General features: G+C 54.8%; 1 protein-coding gene across 1 annotated transcript in view; it reads left to right on the top strand.

Moving 5' to 3' along the window:
- The window catches only part of EPHB1 (EPH receptor B1), an 85528-nt gene that overhangs the window by 52551 nt on the left and 11481 nt on the right, over positions 1 to 21496 (top strand). Inside the window, exons 4-15 of the mRNA XM_040613332.1 lie at positions 1143 to 1298; positions 4409 to 4744; positions 7797 to 7978; positions 8944 to 9106; positions 11245 to 11353; positions 11563 to 11627; positions 15452 to 15574; positions 16619 to 16866; positions 17155 to 17370; positions 19593 to 19742; positions 20345 to 20538; positions 21067 to 21222. Coding sequence (XP_040469266.1) covers positions 1143 to 1298; positions 4409 to 4744; positions 7797 to 7978; positions 8944 to 9106; positions 11245 to 11353; positions 11563 to 11627; positions 15452 to 15574; positions 16619 to 16866; positions 17155 to 17370; positions 19593 to 19742; positions 20345 to 20538; positions 21067 to 21222 — 2098 coding nt within the window. The remainder of the gene's footprint in view (positions 1 to 1142; positions 1299 to 4408; positions 4745 to 7796; positions 7979 to 8943; positions 9107 to 11244; positions 11354 to 11562; positions 11628 to 15451; positions 15575 to 16618; positions 16867 to 17154; positions 17371 to 19592; positions 19743 to 20344; positions 20539 to 21066; positions 21223 to 21496) is intronic.

The raw sequence follows: 21496 nt of genomic DNA, 5'->3' as shown, positions 1-21496 counted from the left end.
CCTATTAATTTCCTCTTCATGGCTGCTAGGAGATGCCTCATATCCTGATGCAGCAGGCAGGGGCTAAGAGGCACTTTCCATTATCTCAATCATCGCCGTGTTTATGAGACACTTAGGGTGCTTCTCTGCAGAGCCATGCCTGGGAGGTGACAGCATCGTGGGGGCAGAGCCGGCAGCCAAACGGAGGTGGGACAACCTTGTGTGTCAGGCCAGGAGCAGTCTCCCCCAGGACGTGTGGTGGGCCTGGGTGAAGTCTGGTCCCTTGGATACATGTGCCAAAATACAGACGTTCCCTTCTGCAGCCTTTGGTTCCGTAGGGGTCACCTGAGGGTTTTGTTAGATGTCAGGGCTGGATGAGCAGCCATTCGTCAGTGCCTACTTGGTAGGACCAGTGAGGTGGGGGAGGGATGAGGGACCCCATCTTTGTCACTCCACCCTCTAACTGCAGAGCAATGAGATGGTTGATTAATGAAACCTCTGCCTGTCGCTGATTAAAGCCTCGCCGTAACCGTAACTGGAGCATCTTCTCATTTATGAATTAGTTGCCATTTCCTGCTTGAATGAACTCTGAGGCCGAAGGCCGGGAATGTTATTAGCCCCAGCCCTGGGCTGCGGGGGATTAATGGCATGGACCCATAAGACACTGTCATGGCTGTCACATCAACTTTCCACTTATTCAAATTTTGCGTGAAAAAAGAAATGTGAGACCTGAGCCGTGCTATTGGGGTGGCGGAAAGAGATCTTTTGGATCAGCAGGAGGGGAACGCTGTCCTGCCTCTGTGTGTCCCTGTCCCCATGGGTGCTGCCAGGGAAGGGGGTCCTGCAGCTCCTGGCTGTCCCCCTGCCTGGGTGCGAGTGCTGGCCCCTTGCTCTGCCTGGCTAATTAACTGTATCATTGCTGTGTGATTTCAGTGTTTTCCTGGTGGCTCCAGAAATAACTCATGGTCAGCGTGGAAAATTATGGCCATCCTAACATCACAGGAAGGTGCCACCCCATTTACCTCTGACACAAGTGTGAAGCTTTTGTGTTTGCTCTCGTGCTTTTCTTTTTCTCTCTGCCCCATTTGAAGGACAGGACCTGCTTTTGCCTCTGCTCAGGGATGGTTCCACACCCAACCGCTTTCCCCTCCCTTCTCTTGCAGCCTGTCCAGCGGGGACGTTCAAGGCCAGCCAGGGCGCAGGGGTCTGTGTGCCGTGCCCCTCCAACAGCCGCTCCACCGCCGAGGCCTCGCCAGTCTGCACGTGCCGCAACGGCTACTACCGGGCAGATTTCGACCCACCGGCAGCCGCCTGCACCAGTGAGTAACAGATCAGGGTTGGTGGGGCGGGCTGTGGGGTCTCGCTCCCCTCTGCTGCTGGGGGAGCGGCCAGGGGTAAAGTCTCAATCCGTGAGCTTTTTCTTCTTGTTTTCTGCCCCTGTCCTGCTGCAGAGGGGAGCGAGAGAGCGGTTGGGTGGGCATCTGGCAGCCAGCCGAGGGCAGCCTCCACCGCAGGGGCTTAGCTGTGCGGGGAGCTGGGGTACCCTTATTGAATACCCACCCCTCTCCGCGCGGCACGGCATGGCACCGCCTCCACGTGCTACAGAAACACCTCTTACATCGACATGAATCCTTTCACTGCCATACCGGCATAAGCAGGTGATATTGTATCACCCTTTGCTCTGCTTTCCTGGGACACCGCTGTGGCACGCACCAACCGATGAGTGATGGGACAGCCCCCGCAACCCACCTCTCCAGCAGTCGTTTGAGTTTATACTTCACCCTGGCAGTGGTGGTGATGGCAGGGAGATAGTCCCCAGGATAGATTAGAATTTAAAGTTATCTGCTGTTGCTGTCTTGTTCATAGTCTTGCAGATGGAGTATTTTTTTACAGGGGGAAAGGGTGCGTTAAGCATTAGTATTCAGCATGGTGCTGTGTGCGCGATGCATCACTCTCGGCTGTCTGCCCAAAGTGCCTGGGATGGCAGCAGCAGCAGGCTCAAGTCTGTCTTTTGGTGAGAGAAGAGCCCAAGAGAGAAGAAAGACCTGCTGTGCTCTTCAGCCTGCTGGGGGGACGCAAGCCTCAGCCTCTGCTCCCCCTGCAAAATATGCCGCAGGCCCTCGAATCAGCCCGTCAGGGAGCTTTAGCGCAAGGATGCTCTGCACACTTGGTGCTGGGGAGTACCCGAAATGCATGTCGGAAACGATGAAAGGATTTGCATGTTTTGCTGGACCACTTGAGCTGTCAGATCAGAGGTAGTCAGCAGGTAGCACAACGGCAGATAATCTATATGTCTTTATTATGTCTCGTTACATAGCTGATTTACAGTATTGCTATGCTCTAGAAATACAGTATAAAAAAGTCTATTTGCTGATTTTTATTTCTTCTCGGCGTCACTTAATTTTACAACGCTTTAATTTGAGGTGCCAGCTGTTCGCCGACAAAGTTTCTCTGTGACAGAGGCGTAAATAACAGCCTGGAGCTACAGGCGCTGCTCTGGACCACAGCTCTTCCCCAGGGCTATGCCTGCGGGTGCAGTTTCTGCCCCGCATCCCTGGAAGAGGAGGGAAGAGGCTGCACTTAAAGGGGGATGAATGTGGGGAGACAGTGGTTTGCCACCAAGCTTGGGAAGAAAGATGGTTTTCTCCCTTTTTTCTTGAAAAAAAGCTTGAAAAGATATTACCTGCTTAAGGTATGAACAGGGGGATTGGGTTAAGGCTCTGAGACAGGTTGCAGCTTTTTGGGGGTGACTTGCTATTTATTGATCCTTGTCCCCCAGCTTTTGTGAGTCCTCTGCTCTGGTTTCCCTGGGGAATTGGTGTTTTTCCTGCTGCTCCTGCCACATGTCCCCTGCCACCCATCCTGTAACCCACCTTTGACCTCTCCACTGTGTGCTAATGGGGTTTTGGGGGTGCCCTGCAGTGGGATGTCTGTGGTGTCTCAAGTCCACAAAAGCCCTTTCCAGTGAGGATGCCATGCTGGCGACTGCTCCATGACAGGCACGTTTACCTGCTAAAGGGGAAAAGAATTAAAGGAACAGAATTCTTTTATTTTAATTTTTTTTTATTCAAAGTCTGTCATTTTTCTAGACATTTTAACAAAACTCTTTCATCTGCAGTACCCGTAGCAATGGCTCAGAGAGGCTCCCAAAGTGCCTGGCTGGCTGTGGTTATGGAGCAGGGGGAGAGGGCAGCACAGGCAGGGAGCTGGGCAGGGGTGGGCACCCATGTTCCCCACGACTGCCTGTCACCGGTGGCCAGAGCACGGTGTCAGCCAGAGGTCATCCATGCAGGGTGACCTCTCTATCCACTGGCCACATCAGCCTTGTGCTGATGAAGACGCCTCCGCCCATCCCATCCCTGGCCACTATCGGGGCTAATTTATCTGCAGCCCCTAATGATCCTTCCCAGCACACACATATGGAGGGCTCCTCTGGGATGGTTTTCCCCAAGGTGGAGCGTGCTTTGCTTTCTTAACCTTTCCTCGTGGGTCAAGTCCTCCATCATTTTTATTGCTCTCTGCATCGTGGCAAAGTCCTTTTTCTTCCTTGGAAGTGCAGCACCGAGCCCAGCCAGCATGAGTAATTGATCACTTTCCTTATTTAATATAACCCAGCAGCTGGAATTTGTGGTTTTGGCTGTGGAGCCATCCTGGCTTACCCCAAATCCTTCCCCAGACCTGGGCAGACATATGTTTGTGCCTCGATGATGCTCTCCTGCCTGGATTCCTCCTGAATTGCTCCCTATGGACTCTGGCCCTGTTCTGGCAGCACTTGCAATCGGTGCTGCATTCAATTCCCGTCCTCTGAAGCATTTGCGACGGCTCCCGGCGGATTTGATCAATGCAAGTTTGATCTCTCGTCCAACATCCGAGCTGCTCGCAAACCAGTGAGCGGTGCCGTCTCTCCTCTGCGCTGTTAAATGCCAGGGTTCCCAACTTGAGATATCGAACTGTTAATAACTGCTTTCCATACTCTCTTTTCACCCACTGCTCCTGCGTTTCTCCCTGGTGCTGACTAAGTGATGTTTCTCTCGCTGTGATAATCTGTTTGAGGTGCTTCTCCACATGTGCACCAGAGCTATCTCGGCATCTCCTGATCATTAAAATGGGTCCACCTTCACAGATGGATCTGCAGGTGCTCCACAGTGGGGTTTTTTTGGAGACTGAGTTTCTGCCATGGGAGTCCTCATCCCCAACTGTGAAACCCCTCTCTGGCTGGTGGCACAGGTGGTTGGCATTGCTGATGAGGAGAGACTGACCCTGAATCGAGCAAAACCATAGAGACCAAATCCCTCCTGAGGCAGGAGATGATGGAGCCATGAGGTGTCTGTCTGTGTGCTGGAGCCCCTGAGGCTCCCACTGAGCCCTAGTGGGGCTGAGCGTAACATTTTGGTCAAGGACCTGTCTCAAGCACTCTCCCTTTCCACAGGTGTCCCTTCTGGTCCCCGCAATGTCATCTCCATTGTCAACGAGACGTCCATCATCCTGGAGTGGCATCCGCCACGAGAGACAGGGGGTCGGGATGATGTCACCTACAACATCGTCTGCAAGAAGTGCCGGTCGGACCGACGCGCTTGCTCCCGCTGTGACGACAACGTGGACTTTGTCCCCAGGCAGCTGGGGCTGACAGAGACCCGGGTCTTCATCAGCAACCTGTGGGCGCACACGCCCTACACCTTCGAGATCCAGGCTGTCAATGGGGTTTCCAACAAGAGCCCCTTCCCGCAGCAGCACGTGTCCGTCAACATCACCACCAACCAAGCCGGTGAGTCCCGAGATGATGCACTGATGGGGTGGTTTGGCTGTACCCTACCAGTTGCAAGCTCCGTGTGGAAGGAAGCTCCATGTCCAAAGGCAAAAGCGCCTGGGGTGTGAGTGGTGTGTGGTGGCTGTGGGGGACCCGCACCCAGCCCTGGTGAAAAGAGGGAGGGAGAGGGATTGAGAAGGTGGAGGGGTGGCTGCACCCCAGGCGAATTGAGAGATGAGTTTTGGGAGGAAAGGGTGTGAGAACCAATATCTGTTTTTTATCCCCCTCTAGATTGCTTGAAGATAAAATGGCATTGCCATTTCCCCCCTTTTCCCAGGTGAGAGCAGGGAGACGGGGTGACTCCAGCCTTGAAATGCAGCCTGGCTGCATTACAGCACGGAGGGCGTAGCATCCTGGGGCTGAGCTCAGTCTCCGTCTCCTCTGGCACATCCCTCTCCCTTCATTTTCCTCTTGTCCCCTTTTTCAGGCTCCCCTGTCCCTTTTCCTCCCTTTTCCCGATCAGGCATCAGGAGCTGAAGAAGCAGCTCTGGGCCAAGCCGGGACACTGGCAGGGTGGATGTGTAGATGAAAGGGAGGATCTGGTCCTGGGCTGCAATGCGGAGGATAGGGAGCAGAGGGGATGGAAACCGTCTCTGGACCGAGGAAGGGGGTGGTAGTTTCTGCTTTGTGCTGAGCATGTAACACAGGCAGCCTTCACCAACCCACTCCCTTGGGAGGGTGCGGCAGGGAAACCTGGCGTACATATTTTAGTCTCTTGCCTCTGGGGAATACAAATCTACGCTTGGTGCCTGGCTGGCATCATTGTGTCCTAAACCACGTGCAATCAAATCTGCCTCTTGCTTCCAGGTCTTTTTTTTTGAGAGTGTGATTTTTAGGGTGGTTTCTTTGCTCATCTCCCACCCCAGGGCTGCCCAGGAGCTGGGAACAGCCTGCGCACCCGTGGCTGTCCCTCTGTACCCCACACTCCCTGTTTGTCTTGCAAAGGCTCAATATATGAACGTGGCTCCCAGTGCCACAGGACAGGCTGCGGGGTAACCTGATGGAAATGCGTCAGGTGTGTCAAGAGCAGGATTGGCGCTGTCCCTCTACAATCCCTTTGGCTTTGAAGTGGGTTTTTCCAACTGCTTTCCCCATGCAGGGCAGGATCCGGGCTGGTTAGTGCGTCCAGCCTGCCGGACTGCTCTTAGCCCCAGGTTGCCTGCATGCCACTATCCACGCTAATGGGGAGGGGAACGCAGCAGTTAATAAAACACCAATCAAGCCAAGTGTTTAATTTCAGCCCACAAACATCTTCTTGGAGCTGATTTGGAAAGACAAAAAAAAAAAAAAAAGGGGGATTACATATGCTGGGTAAACAAAAGTGGTGCTGAACTATTGACATCTCCCAGTGTGGCCGCGTGGAACTGTGCTCCGGCTGCCCCCAGGTTCCCTCCATGGCATGATCCTGTGCCCCAAGCTGGTCATACCAAGCTGAGCTCTGCCCTAGACCCACATGGAGGGTGTATTTTTCCTGCCCAGTGCTGTCTGTACTCTGGGCATGGTGAGGAGGAGGGCAGAGAGTGCTGGCCAGGGAGCTGACCCTGTGAGCAGATCATGCCAGTGCTGCTTTGGGTGTGGAGAAACTTGGGTACCTTTCTTGGAGGCTTTTGGTAGGATTAAGTGAAAGATCAGGGCTGTGTTGGCTGGCTCTGGCCCTCCCAGGTCTAACTTGGAGGGCAAAAAGCCTTTGGAAAATTGGCTCCTGGCTAATTTAGTGGCTTGGTGTCCTTGGTGTCGCTGCTGCCAGGGATGCTCAGCTCCAGTGATGCTCAGGCCCTGAGATGCTTGGCTCCTGGATGGTCAGCTCATGGGGTGCTCAGCTCCAGGGATGCTTGGCTCCCCAGCTGGCACAGAGCAGCCCCGGGATTGCTCCAGTGTGTGTGGAGAGCGGGGCAGGGAGCAGCAGCAGTGGCGAGGATGTGCCTGGCAGCTATTTTGGGAAACCTGCTGGCTTAGCTCTGGTCTGGTGCATGAACCGAAATACTGTGGGCTGCTTTGCAGAGCAACGTGGTGTGTGGCGTAGCTGGCGGGACTGACTGGGAACACGTGGCAGGGAGGGAAGCAGGTCAGACAAGCCGGGCTCACACCTGATGCTGACTGCATTCTTGGCCAGTGCCGAGCATCTTGCTTTCTCCAGGGATGCTGCGACAAGATGCCTGGGACCCCTGTGGTTTGCTGCCTGGGAGGTCTCAGGGACTGCAGGGATGGAGGTGCTGCCTTTGGAGCAGCCTTGTGCCATGGGCCCGAGGCGGGTGAGGAGCTGAAGGATGGTTTGAGGTTGTTCTGCAGCTGTTTGGGCTTTGGAAATAAAACTCCTGGAACACATTTGGGCACCGAGGCTGAGCATCCCCCAAGAGCCCCTAAGAGTGGACCCAGCTGCTCCTCTGGGACAGGGCTGAGCCAAAGCTATGCTACAGGCTCCAGCACCCTGGGGTCCCTGTGCTGGGGTGGGGTGTCCCTGCTCTGGTTTCCTGTCACTGTCCTCAGGGTGGGCAGATTTTTGCTCCTGCATTCTATTACTGACAGCATGTGGGGTTGCAGCAGCGACGGCACAGACTCCTGCAGTGCTGAGTGCTGGCTCCCTCCGGGAGGCTGTTACGGCATAAGATGGCAAGCAGAGCTGGAGACCGCCATCGAGCCTTGGTGTGTCTCCGCTGGGGAGAGCTTTGCTGCCCTGCCCCGCTGTGGGAAGACATCCTTGGAGCAAACAATCCCAGGGAGAAGGAACGCTGAGGATTTCTAAGCCCCTAATTAAAAAGAGTAGGTTTTTTAATAAAAAAGTAGGTTTAAATACCAGAATTCCCTTGCTGGCTTGCTGCTCTGGTTCCATGTAAGCTGCTGAGACGCTGCTCTTCCCACTGCTAATGCGTGAGCTTGTCCCATGGGTTGAACAACCTCAGGCATGGGAGATTTAGGATGCTCTGTGTGCCCAGGGGATTCTCCCCCTCCCCAAGGCCCTTGGTCCTGCCCCTCTCCATTAATTTTCCCTCCCTCCCTGCTTCCTCGGCAGCACCCTCCACCGTCCCCATCATGCACCAGGTGAGTGCCACGATGAGGAGCATCACGCTCTCCTGGCCTCAGCCTGAGCAGCCCAATGGCATCATCCTGGACTACGAGATCCGTTACTACGAGAAGGTGAGCCGCATCTGCACGCCTGACGTCAGCAGCACTGTGGGCTCCAGGCCGGCAGCGGTGAGCTCAGTTGGAAACCTTGTGACGGAGGGTGGGCTTGGGGCACGTGGAGCTTTGTACCGCACTGCTGGGGAGGCTGCTCAGGTCTTGAGCTTGCTGGGAGAGGGGAAACATCGGTGAGCTCTGAGTCAGGCTCTGCTGGGAAGGGTCTGGGTGGTGGGACTGGCTCTGGAGGGTGGGACTGATGATGTAGCTGCAAGTGCCAGTTCCTCCCCTGTGGCGTCCAGCACATCAGTGCTCATTGCTGCCTTGGCTCTGGTATCTGCTAGGGTGAGCCAGGACCATGAGCCATGAGGGCAGCATCAGGAGGAAAGGAGGGGGACAGTGAGAGCTGGCGAAGGTTATCAGGGTTGTCCCTGTCCCAGGTCACTGCCTCCCTGTTGGGTCCTTTCACTGGCAGCTGTCCTTCCCCGTAGGGGACACGCTCTCGACCCTTCTGGTGAACCGTGCTGAGCCCAAGCTGTTCCATCCCTCCTGTGTCTTGCCAGCTTTAATGAATTCCTCCAAATGTGAATAATTAGATGATCTCAGCAGCAGCCCCTTCACAGCAAATCACTGGGGAACGTTGCAAAAAATGAGATTTGAGATGCATGAGGTTTCCACCAAGGTTTAGCACAAGGACCTGTGCCAGCAGAGCAGGGACCACAGGGGCTGGAGCTCTCAGCAGAGGCAAGTTGCCCTTGAACCTGCTTGAGCAGGGTCTCGTAGGGTTGCGTTACAGTGTTTCTGTAACAGCATGACGATTCTGAAATGTGCAGGGACATCAGTGGTTCAAAGATGAGGAATTTGCTGCTCATGAGTGTTTTTGCTCTCGATGCTCTTACTGTTTCCCCCTGCTGCTCCATGCTCTTCGCTATGGTGGGACCGGGGGGGCTGCCTGGGAGACGTGCTCTGCCATCACATCATCCCCCCTGCTGTCCCCTGTCCCCGTCACGGCTGACTGTCTCTCTTGGCCGTACCCACAGGACCACAACGAGTACAACTCCTCCATGGCCCGCAGCCAGACCAACACTGCCAGGATTGAGGGGCTGCGACCCGGCATGGTGTACGTGGTGCAGGTGCGAGCCCGCACCGTGGCCGGCTACGGCAAGTACAGCGGGAAGATGTGCTTCCAGACACTGACGGATGGTGAGTCCGGGAGGGGGGGGACAGGGAGGTGAAGGGAGTGGTTGTCTTCGCAGCGACAGTTTGGGCTCTAATTGGATTAAACGAACTTGTCTCCACAAACCTCTCTCCCAGCGGGCAGCATGGCAAAAGGCAGGTGATTTACAGCGGTGTCTTATTAATCGCCAGCTGGAGGAGTAATCTGCTTTAAATCTCTTAGCTCTGTTTTCTCCCCCGCTATTTAGCTGCGGTTTTGTCTTTCCTGCCTCCGACTGTGGTGGCAGAGCCCTCCAGCCACCAGCTGCGAGCCTGGCACTGTTGGATGGGGAGGAGAGGAGGGTTGTAGACCCGTGGAGGAAGGGCTCCAGGATGCTCTCTCAGGGATGCTCTCCAGGGATGCTCAGAGCTGCATCTGGGCCATCAGGGAAAGCTGGAAGGGTCAAACCCATCCCTGAAAGCTGATTTTTCACCCTGAAGTGACATGTCCAAGGGAAAGGGCCAGCTCATGATCTTCACGGCTTCTTCTGGCTTCCTTGCCAGGGTTGTGCTGTCATTTCTGGCCCCAGCCCTTCCCTGCACCCACAAACACCACATCCCTTCAGAGACTAATAACTTGTGGGAGGGTTTTACATTTATCCCAGCTTCAGGACTAATCCACAAGCCAGTGGGTGAAGCATGGCTCCTTTTGCGGTCCTTCTACCCCTGGGGTGGCTGAAGTCCCTGCAGAGAGCCCCTTCCTTGCCGCTGCTGGCGTGGTTCCCTGTTCTGTTTAGGTGACAGCCATGGGTCCCAGGCCTGCTGGCTGTCTTTCCTAAAACTTTTCTTCTTTCCTAAAACTGCATTGTGCTGTGCTTGCACTCATGTTGAGTGCCAGCTGGGGTGGGAAGAGGAAAACCACGCAGGGTGACTGAAGGGAAGGAGATGGTTATAATCCCCCCCAGTGCCTCAAATACTCAAGATTAGAGAAGCGAGAAGAAAAACCCTGCCTCAAATAAGCAATTAATTGAAATTTAATAAGAATGGATAGTGTAGATTATTAAATAATAATTGATTGTTAGATGAGAATGTCTCGGGATTTAAGCAGCATGCAAGAGATAAATCTGGTTGCTGGTAATTAACCGCGGAGTAGAAAAATACAGATAAAAGGGTGCTAAATGCTTTTTTTTTGGAGCAAATTTTGTTTTAACCCTTGCTTGTAGCTTCTGACACAGCCTGGCAGACCTTGCTGGGGATGGTTGGAAGAGGGGATTGTTTCTGGAGGGCTGTAGAAAGCCCCAGGAGGGGGGGTCGGCCAGATACTGCCTGTGCCGGTACCCACACTGCTAACGGGGCAGGGCAGGGGAAGGGGGAAATGGGGGGAGACACATGGAGGTTGCAGGTGACATTCTTGGATTTCCTCTAGGCATGTCCAGTCCTCCCTGTGCCACCTTGGCTTTCACTGCAGCCAGCTGCTGAAGGGCACAGGGGCTGGCCGAGGGGGTGCAGGAGGTTTGAGGGATGCTCGATGTGGAAGGGATGCTGTGGTTGCCTTGGCATTGCAAAAGGACTTGGCTCCTGCAGTCTGTCGAGATGTAAAAACTACAAGCAGACCTGCAGTGAAGGGGCTTGGGTTCTCCTGGGCCTCTCTCTCAAGGTTAAATGCTGCATGGTGGACTCTCCAGTGTCTAATATGGGTGGACTCCTGGTGCAGCCTTCCCCAGCTGGCTTAGTTATTAATGGGATCTTTTCCTCCTTTCCTGGAACTTGTAGGAACTCTGTCTGTGAGACCCCCTGTTAAATTTGGTCAAAATGGCCAACAGGTTTACATTTATTGCAGGAAGAGAAACACCAGAGGCACAGACAAAGCCACGTTATGAACCTCATGTCTTTGGGAAGCTGGGCCCGCACACATTGGTTTGACTTCATTCCCAGGACCTTCTCCTCCGTATTTTTAACCCAAAGTTTGCCTGAGCTAAGTGTGGCAATCCTTCCCTGTGCAACACGTGCCAGCTCATCGCCTGCCTCAACCAACGCTCCCGCCCGGGTCCCCCTTGTCCCACCACCCTCCCATGGAAGCAGCAGCCACAGAATCAGAGGGGGTGGTACAGGACCCCTTCCCAGGAGGCTGCTCTTACTCCATGAGTGTGCAAGGGAGAATTCATCCCGTCCCTCTTCTCTTGCAGATGACTACAAGTCGGAGCTGAGAGAGCAGCTGCCTTTGATTGCAGGGTCCGCAGCGGCTGGGGTGGTCTTCATCGTCTCGTTGGTGGCCATTTCTATTGTCTGCAGCAGGTGGGTCCCCGTGGGGATGCTTTATCCCTGGAAGATGGGAGGTTGTAAGACGTAACTGTGACAGATTTGGGGTAGGAGGGGGACCCCCATAGCTGGAGAGAGCGCTGAGCTGCCATAATTTGCTGTGTGTTGCTGGCAGGAGAGCGGTTTGGGGCTTCTGCCAGCCACTGGTCCCTCAAGCCTGGCTGTTTTCTCCCCTCTTCTCCCAGGAAGCGCGCCTACAGCAAGGAGGCGGTGTACAGCGATAAATTACAGCACTACAGCACCGGGCGAGGTGAGTGGGGAAAAACGGGTAGGGGAGACACTCCTAAACCTGCACCCGGCATGTGCCCCACTCCTCCACCTTCAAATGTGCACATCGGGTGATGAAAGTCCCATGGGGCAGATGGAGAGGACCATTGGGTGGGAGTAGAGATGTCCACAACTGTGTGTCAGGGCGTCGGGAGGGGTTTTGCAGTGGTGCAGCGTTGTGGGTGGGAAAAAAAGAACAACAGGGGGGATTTGGGGAATGAGGATGGATTTGGGGTGACCGGAGGATGTAAGGGGTAGCGGGGGATATAGGGGGACAAGGGATGGGGAGTGGATGCTGTGAAGACTCCCATGGGAGGAAGGGAAGGAGGGAAGTGGTGTTCAGAGGGAAGATGAGCTCCTGATCTCCTGCCACAGGCTCTGCCCTGGCCAGGATCAGTGCTGGGTTGCTCTTACTGCTAAAGGGACTCTGGATTTTGGGAGCATGGCTGGGGAGTGGGGGCTGGTGGCCAGCATTGCTGCTGTTCTGGCTGCGTGGCTGATGCCCCGCACCCTGCTCTGGGAAGGGTATGTGGCCAGTGCTGGGAAGGTTTAACTGGCTTTGGGCTGCTGATCCCCTTGGCAAACAACTAGGAGAGCCTGAGCTTGAAGGGCCTTTTCCTCAGAGACCTTTGTGGTTGGTGGAGCTGTGCACCAGAATAAATTCGAGGTGTCAGCGGTGTATAATGCTTGCTCCGGTGCCCCTCCAGCAGCCAGTGAGCCATTGTGATTGCTGTAAATGGTAGCAAAGCAGCAGCTTCAAGGGCTGAGGAGTTGTCACCCAGTGCCTGCAGGCTCTGTGCCTCATCCCCACGGGACGTAAATCCCTTTCATGCTCTCCTAGAGTTGCCTCCCAGGTGCAATTTGCTGCCTTGCGGGAAGAAACCACCCCTGGGTCCTGAGCACTTGCTTGGGGAAAAGGGATGGTGGTGGGATGCAAGGATGGGTGAAGGATGGCTGGAGGAGGAGGAGGAAAGGATGGGTGAGCAGAGTGGAAGGATGGAGATGGAGCGATCTGCCTGGCAGAGAAAAGCAGAGAGGGTTTGGATGCAGCCAGGAGAGCCCAGGCAAGCAGCAGTGCACTGAATCTCTTTTGACCTTCTTGGCTTCGTACCAAACCCTCCCAATGTGATGGCAGGGCTGTGGGGGGCTGTAAACCTCCAAGCAAACCATAAACTGTTTTCCAAGCATCACCAAGTGATACTTAAATATGATGGACCTGTGCTTTTCATCCCTTTTTTCTCTACGTTTCTGCACCGTGGTTGGCAGAAGATTTATCTGATGCCTGATGGCTAACCCCCTGTTGGGCTTCAAGTGGACTTTTCTTGTGTTCCCTCTGTTTCGAAACACTCACCCTGTGTGCATCCCTAGCTTGCCCCAAGCACCCCAAACCCCAGGGTGCTCAAACCAGGTGGGAAAGCAGTGGAGTGTGTGTCTGTCTGTAGTTTGTAAAGCTGGGCGAGGTGAGGATCGGTGCCTGAAAGCTGGGGGTCCTGGGGGGACACAGCAAAACCCTTTCAAGTTTAGCAAGCCTCCAGGTGCTCGGTTATTGTAGACGCTTGAGCAAAACAGGTGGGAAATTTGTGGCAAGCGACTAATGGAGTAACGAGTGCATCCACTGAAACAAATGACCCGCACGTTTAGCAGCATGGCAATTACAGCCTCCCTGGCACAGATCTGCTGTCCCTCCCGAGAGCCCCCCGGGATCGCTGGCTGCCTGCTGCCACAAGGACTGCCCCAGGTGGGCTTGGGGGTGAGCTGGGGTCTCTCAGCTTGTAATTTCTCGTGTTTTATCTCTGCCACTGCTTCACCAGGAGCTTTGAGATCGGGGGAGTAGGGAAACGTCCCGTTGAAGCAGCAGCAATTCGGCAGGCAACGGTTTTTCTCTCTGCTGATGATATTTATTCCCAAGGAAAAACGGTGTTGGAAGGAATCTAACTGTGGAGTCAGGGTCGCAGTGCAGAGCGCTTCGACTTTAGAGGAGTGATAAAAAATTTGCCATCGTCTGTGGTAGTGATAAATGGCCTAATCTAGTTCCTAGGAGTATCGGGGCGATTTGAAGAGCGCAAAGCTCTCTCTGCAGGTAGGCTCAGCATGGCTTGCCCTTGATGTGGCACTTCGGGACCCAGCATTTTGTCCAGCTTTTGCCAGCAAGGGGGTGAGCCAGTGGCTGAGGTTTGCCGAGATGGGTAATGGGTTTAGGTGCCCTAATCCTGCTTGGTTTGGGTGGGATGAGGATTAGGAGGGAGCTGAACCTGGTGGTTACTGAGCCAGCACGCAGACCCTGGGGCACATCAGAGGGTGATTGAAAACCAGCCTGTGTTGACAGTGGGCAGGAAACTTTGGCACTGTTGTCTTCTTTATTTCTTCAATATTTTGATCAGTGAGTCAGTCTCGGTTACGATCCTGTAAATCCCTTTGTAATCCTGGCTGGAGCATCAGCTGCTCTTGTAAAAAAATTTATGGGGCAGTTAAAGTGTATGAGACAGAGCCGTAAAAGGATTTATGAACTGGGAGATGCACAGATGGCTTCATTGCAGCCTTCCCTGCCCGCCTCCAAGGTGCAAAGCTTTTGCCCCCAGCACCCCTTTGGGGGATGCAGATGCTCCTGCCTGGTCCCTCCCGAGTCCCAGCTGCCCCACAAGCCGTTCTCCCTCAGTGGCTGTTTTGCACTGGCAGTGCCCCCCTGCGAGGCTTTCATGCCTCCTCCCAAATTACTTGCCGGCAAAATTGCAAAGCAGCTGGGAGCCGATTTATATTCCCAGTGCAGAACCGTGCAGAGGCGATGCTGCGGTCCATGCGTTTGTCTGCATGTTGCCTCTCGGAGGGCTCTGGGAAGCACCAGGGTGATGGGATCGTGGCCCTTGGTGAGGTCCTTAACAGTGTGATCAGGTGCTGTTCATCACCATAAGGGCAGCTGGGGAGGAGGACCAGGCAGTAGTGTCCTTCCTGGTCTCTAGAGATGACCTTGAGGGGCTGCTATGCCATTCCTGGTCCCCTTTTTGGGTGAGAAATGGCATGGGAGGCTGCACCCCCACAGAGGAGCCACAGCTCCTTCTGGGTCCCCTCTGGGAACTGTGCCATAACACCAGTGCCCCACTGAGCCCCGGGGATGGCAGTGGCCACGCTCTGCTCTGTGGCCACGCCACCCGGCAGCTCTGCAAGACCCAGGGCATCCAAACACAATGTCCACAAACCCCATCTGGGGAATCTGGGCGCCCGTTTTGGTTTTTTCCCCCCATTTGAAAAGGGCAAGATCCCACATGCTGCATCTCCCTGCAGCGTGGCCGGATCCTGCTGCCACACGTTGCCCCCGTGCAAGGCACCACATACTTGTCATGGAGGTCGGCCAAGCCATATTTTATGGCTCCATACAGGTTGCTGATTATAATTGCTGCACTCTGTCAATTTAGTGGCCTCCACAAAGCTATCAGAGGCCTTTTTGGGTAAATAAATATTTCTTCAGTAACGCGTGGAGGCTCGTAAAGCCCCCGCTGTAAAGCCAGCTAATTGTAGTTCAGGTCTGTAACTGCTCCCCATTGCCGGGGAGGAGGAAGAGGAAGGATAACGGTGGAGGAGTGGAGAGCAGAGAGGGAGAGGAGGGGATGCAGGGTAGAGTCGAGTGGAGCAGGGGCATCAAAGAGTACGGTAAGCGTTTGTGGAAGTGGTGCAGGTGAGCACAGCGATAGAAGCCATCTTAACAGGCACACGGAGGGTGTCAGGACATGGGGGTCTCTAGTTCTCAGCCATGGCACAACTGTTCTTGGTTTCCCTCCCTTTTGCCATTGCTCCCATATTTCCTGCAACAAGGGTCTCCAGGGATGAAGATCTACATCGACCCCTTCACTTATGAGGACCCCAATGAGGCAGTCCGAGAGTTCGCCAAGGAGATCGATGTATCCTTTGTGAAGATTGAAGAAGTCATTGGAGCAGGTGGGTCTCACCGTGCCCTGCTGCCCATCCCTCCCTGCCTCTCTGCTACTCCTGCGTGGCCAGACACCCACCTGGAGCAGTTTTCTGCAGGTGCACATGGGAAACCCTCAAGGAAGCCTTGAGACATCAGGCTTTCCTGGGTTTGTGATGGGTTAGGGTGGACAAAGGTTGGTTTCTGCTCTCGGAGTTCCTCTGAGGTGTGAAAGGCTCCATGAATGTTTGCTGCGTGACTGTGGGGCCCCTTGGGATTTCCTACTTGGCTTTTCCATGAGGTAACAAGAAAAAGCCAGATCTCTCTAGTCTGTGCCATATTTCCATCCATATGTATATATACACACGCATGCATGTATCTGTATGTCATCTGTCCTGCTTTTATTACAATTTTTAAATAACTCTGTCATACTGGTAGAAGAGAAAGTGAGAAGCCGGGGGGAAGCTGCAAAGAAGCAATGAGCTAGTTCGGTCGGGATCAAGTTCAGCAATGTATCAGCTGCCCTTTGCTGCTCATCAAGGCAAAGTGGCTGTAAATGTGGCTTAAATGTAATCCCTCCACAGGCAAATTTTGCCTTGGTGAAGGGAAACCTCTCCTGCTGAAAACGAGAGGATGCTTTCCCTGTATTTTAAATCAGAGGGCAGCAATGAAAACAGCCCAATTATTTTCCATTTCGAGATAAGGGATGTGCAAAGAGGCAACCGAGATCATGAACGCCAGCACCCTCTATTTGAGCTAGTTCTTCAATGTTGATGCTTTTGCTCAGCAAATCCTTCTTGCGGGGGTTTGCAAGAGCGGCCCCAGCCTCTGCTTCTGTAGGTGCTGGGCTCTGTCACCTTGGAGAAGGTTGCAAGCCTAAACATGGCATCAGTAGCAGACTTTGCCCCTTCTAAAGAGGGCAGGCAGGTAGATTTGTAGAGGAGAACGTTGTTGGAGGGTTAACTGGCTGACATTTCTTAGCCGGATGGAGATGAAGCAGCTCAGGGTACCATTACTCTTTGCAATGTTTCATGTGGAGGAGGAGGTGGTAGTGGATGGTTTTCCACTTGCAGGGGAGTTTGGAGAAGTATATAAAGGACGCCTGAAGTTGCCCGGCAAGCGGGAGATCTACGTGGCCATCAAAACGCTCAAAGCTGGCTACTCCGAGAAGCAGCGCCGGGATTTCCTGAGCGAGGCCAGCATTATGGGGCAGTTTGACCACCCCAACATCATTCGGCTGGAAGGGGTGGTGACCAAAAGCCGACCGGTCATGATCATCACAGAGTTCATGGAGAATGGGGCCTTGGACTCTTTCCTGCGGGTAAGATGATCTGGGGCCCTGTGGGCTGCTGTTCAGCTGTGGGATTCGGGAATGAGATGTTGGCATCCAAGCCTGTTTCTGTAGCTTGGGAGCTGGTTGCAGTGTGCTGTACGCCCCCGAAACACGTGTGTTCTGGTGCTGGCATACCTCTGCTTTAAGCCGGCAGGGCAGGGCAGCTGGGTAGTCCTCTGGGGAGGTCCAGCATCCTCCCAGGGTTGGGGGTAAGCGGCTCTGGTGCCATGGTGGGGTCTGAACACTCACCCTGTTGCCTGCTCTTTCTGATCACAGCAAAACGATGGGCAGTTCACAGTGATCCAGCTGGTGGGGATGCTCAGAGGAATTGCTGCTGGGATGAAGTACCTTGCAGAGATGAATTACGTGCACCGAGATCTGGCTGCCAGGAACATCCTGGTCAACAGCAACCTGGTGTGCAAAGTGTCCGACTTTGGCCTCTCACGCTATTTGCAGGACGATACGTCCGACCCCACCTACACCAGCTCCTTGGTATGTACCTCTCACAAGTTTTTGTCTTGCTCAGCATCCCCTGCTGCCAGCTAGATGTGGGAGAAGGGTGCTGGACGTATGGCCGGGAGCTTCTACCATGGGTGGGAGCATCTCAGGAGGGTTCCCACCACATAGGCTCATGGCCCAGAGACTCTGGCTGTGGTTCCCACCCATCATCCTTTTTTTACTCCTTTCTCTTCCTCCCTTTTATGAGTTTTCTGCCTCTCTCCTCCCTCAAGCACCTTTCTTCCCTCGGTGGTTTCCAGATAATCCTCTTCCCTCTCCTTCGTGGAGGGCGGGTGCACAGAGGAGTCCCTGGAGAGACAGGGAGATCACAGCATCTGCTGCCGGCACAGCGATGGTGTTTTAACTCCCCCCAGCGCTCTAGGTCTGGTCTGCCTTTCTCTGCTGGAAACTTGTTCCAGGCATTAACTAAAGAGGCAAGCCTAATGGGAGCTCCGCTGTTCCCCAGCCACCCTTCTCGTCCTTAATTAACTCATTCGTAGGTAATGGCAGCCTGCTCTCCCCTCGCTCCCTGCCACCCCAGGGGACCCCTGGCTCCCCACCATGGCCATCCTCATGCCAGTGGGCTCGCAAGACCCTTGGTAGTGGTAAGGATGATCAGAGGAGAAGGTGATGAGCAACCCGTTGGCCTCATTGCATCGATTAATTAAAAGATCATGCGCTGGGTGCAAGCACAAGGCTGCACTGACTCCTGCAGAAGCAGTTTCTTGGGCTGCTGAGCTGTGCCCAGGCACTGGGGCTGTCTCCAGCCTCCAAAATGCAAAACCCACGGACATGCCTTTAAGGCTGACTTTGGGGTTTGGCCCAGCTGCAGCCCCTTGCTCTTGCCCCCCGGCTCATGGGACATTTCCCCCCACCCTAGACCTGCCCCGCTCCCTGCCCAGCCCTGTCCTGCAGGCACTGGCCTTTGAGCAGACACCCGTTATTTATTTTTTGTTCAAAGACCCCCAACAGTAGCTGCTGGGATGAGGCATGAAGTAGCCTTTCTCCCACCTTTAGAGATAAAAGAGATTATTTCATCTGTGTTTTTATTTAATTTAGGCCATAATAGATCTCCCCAGCAGCTGGGAAGTGATGCTGTGCCTGCGATTACATCACTCTGCCTCCCACAGCAGGTTTTTAGCTCTGGGGAAAAGGCAGGAAAAACAACCTAGCAGTTAATTTCTTCATTTGTAGTTATTCAAATCAAGTTTTTTGCCATTCATCCTTCAAGAGCATCTGACGCTTCATTGGGAAAGCTACGGAAAACAATTGCGCTAAATGATTTACAGTGCAATTCTGCCCCAAGTAAATACCGTGCATGTCTGTGGTTTTCCTTCATCCCGTGGCTTTTTTTGCTGTTATTTCAGCGGTGCTTGCCCAAGGAGCAGTCCCTCTGTGCATGCTGCCTCTCTGCAGCATCCCTGTCCCCTTGGCATGGCCTCCAGCCCTTCCTGTCTTGCCACCTGGGAGCTGGGACCTGCCCTGGCTTGATGGGATGGCTTGAGATGCTGAGCCTGATTTTGAGCTTCTGGGAGAAATGTGAGGCTCTCTGCCAGAGGCACTTTCCTATGCCAGTGCTTTCCAAGTCTCCTTTGGGGCTTAAAGGTGTTTTGCTTTTTGCATCCCACTCCAAAAGTGGAGCTGGAAGGACCATCTAGCAGCTGTGGAAGCCCAGGTGATGCTTAGAGGATGCTCTTTGGTTAGACCTCGTTTCCATTGAAGGTCAAGGGATGGGGATACCTGTGGCTGCTTACCTGAGATGAGCACTAGTGGCAGTCCTACATAGTCCTTATCGCCTGATGTCTCCCTGGGAAGGGACCTGGGGACAGGACACCCATGTGCCGGCTCCTGCAGAGCAGCCAGAGTGGGGAGGTGCCACCTGAGTGGGGTAAACCCTTTTGTTTAGCTAAGCCCTTTGTGCAGCTAAACACACACGTCTCCGCAGCTCCCTGCCATCCTACCTGGGTGCCACTCCGGCAACTACCAAAGGACTTCGCTGACCACTGCATGGGGGTTCCGACTCAGTCCAGTACAAGATACGTTTGTGGAGGTGGTTTTGGCTCCTGCCTCCTCTTCCCATCGGGTACTGCCTGCCCACTCCTCAGCGGGGTCCCCAGGGACCAGTGCTGTGTGGGATGGCTCCAGCCCTGGGTCGCGGGTGTCCAGGCTCCTCTGCCAAGGGAGCCGTTTCTCAGCTGCTCTCCCATTTTCCCTAGGGGGGGAAGATCCCGGTCAGATGGACGGCGCCGGAGGCCATCGCCTACCGCAAGTTCACCTCGGCCAGCGACGTCTGGAGCTATGGCATCGTCATGTGGGAGGTGATGTCGTTTGGGGAGAGGCCCTACTGGGACATGTCCAACCAAGACGTAAGCACTAGGGGTCATCCACACAGCTCTGGGGCGGTGGGGGGGGCTGTTCCCCAAAGAAAGCCCTGCCTGAAGGGCTGTCTGCTCCTCCCCAGAGCCTCGGCAGTGCTCAGTTTGGAGATGAATCAGGCTGGCGAGTGAGAGGATGCAAGGAGGGAAATTGGGAAGAAAAGCCAGTGGGCTGGTAATTGGACTTCAACAAGCTGCAGGGCCTTTGAAAATGTTCAGAGGGTTTACAAGCGGGGAAAGAGCTTTGGTAGTTGGACTGCTGTACTCCGATGCGATCTGCCGAGATAATGAGTGGCAGCTCTCCGCCGGGAGGAACTGCAGCGCGCAGAGCATCAGAGTGGAGATTAACCTCCGAGAGCCCCGGCTCCGACAGAGCTGGGAGCATCTCCTCCTGCTCCCTTTGCTGATGATCAAATGGGCTGGCAGCTGCCTTCCCGGCCTGCGGCAGGGCTGCCTGCAGCACCTCTGCCCACACAGGCAGCTCGGCTTGGAGAGAGGAGCAGTGGGGGGGCTCACCCCCTGCCGTGGCCGTGGTTTTCCCTCCACGAGCTCCCCGAGTCCCTTGTCCTCACGTGCTGCTTTCTCCCCTGCAGGTCATCAATGCCATCGAGCAGGATTACCGGCTCCCGCCGCCCATGGACTGTCCCGCCGCCCTGCACCAGCTGATGCTGGACTGCTGGCAGAAGGACCGCAACACCCGACCGCGCTTCACCGAGATAGTCAACACCCTCGATAAAATGATCCGCAATCCGGCGAGCCTCAAAACTGTGGCTACCATCACCGCTGTGTGAGTCTCCCAGCACGCGGAGGATGCTCTCGTGTCAGCATCCCAAGCCGCAGCGAAAGGCTCCGTGAGCAGCTCATGCTGCCGGGGGAGGGACAGGAATTCATAAATCATTTGCCAGGTGCCGGGGGGGGTGTGGGGTTCTGTCTTTGCTCTGCCTGACAGTCAGACAAAGAACATGTAGTTTTCAGTCAAGCAACAGCAATAATTCTTTGCTATTGATTCTTTATGGCGTGTGACGGTACAGGCTCAGTGTCTGCTCTGCCAGTGCCTCCGTCCCTGCGGCTCCCGCGGCTGGATTACAATGTGCGGGGTTGCAAGGCGCTGCTTGGCAGAGCGGTGTTCCCATGGGACGGGCCTTCCTTGTGGCCTTCCATGTCTCAGGCATGTGCTGGGAGCAAGGCAGTGCCGAGGGAAGCTCAGGGGCATGGAGGGGTGGGTGGGGGAGTGCGTCAGTGCACCAGCTGGGCTCACGTGTGGCAGCCCCTTGGCACCGGCGAGGCTTGTCCCCAGCGGTGTGTCCTGTTGCAGGCCTTCTCAGCCCCTCCTCGACCGCTCCATCCCCGACTTCACTGCCTTTACCTCAGTAGATGACTGGCTGAGCGCTGTGAAGATGAGCCAGTACCGGGACAGCTTCCTGACCGCTGGCTTCACCTCCCTGCAGCTGGTTGCCCAGATGACGTCCGAGTGAGTTGGGTGCCGTGCCAGGGCTGCCCAAAAGCTGGGTGCTGCCTGGGACGGGTTGGGGTTGCAGGGAGGTGGGAAGGTCAGTTCAAGGCACAAAGGAAGGGTGTGAGCATCCATCACACTGGTCAGCAGAAGCAACTGAGTCTGGAGGTGGCTGCGTTTGCCATCCAGGGGTTAGCGTGTGGGTGTCTCGCTGATCCGGGTCCCAGCTCTCCCCCAGTGATGCTCACAGGGCTGAGCTTGGGCTCTGTGGCTGTTCCTCTGCTGGAAGGTG

This window comes from Falco naumanni, chromosome 13 (genome assembly GCF_017639655.2).
Source record: "Falco naumanni isolate bFalNau1 chromosome 13, bFalNau1.pat, whole genome shotgun sequence".
Taxonomy (NCBI): Eukaryota; Metazoa; Chordata; class Aves; order Falconiformes; family Falconidae; genus Falco; species Falco naumanni.
This window is presented reverse-complemented; position numbering and strand designations above follow the sequence as displayed.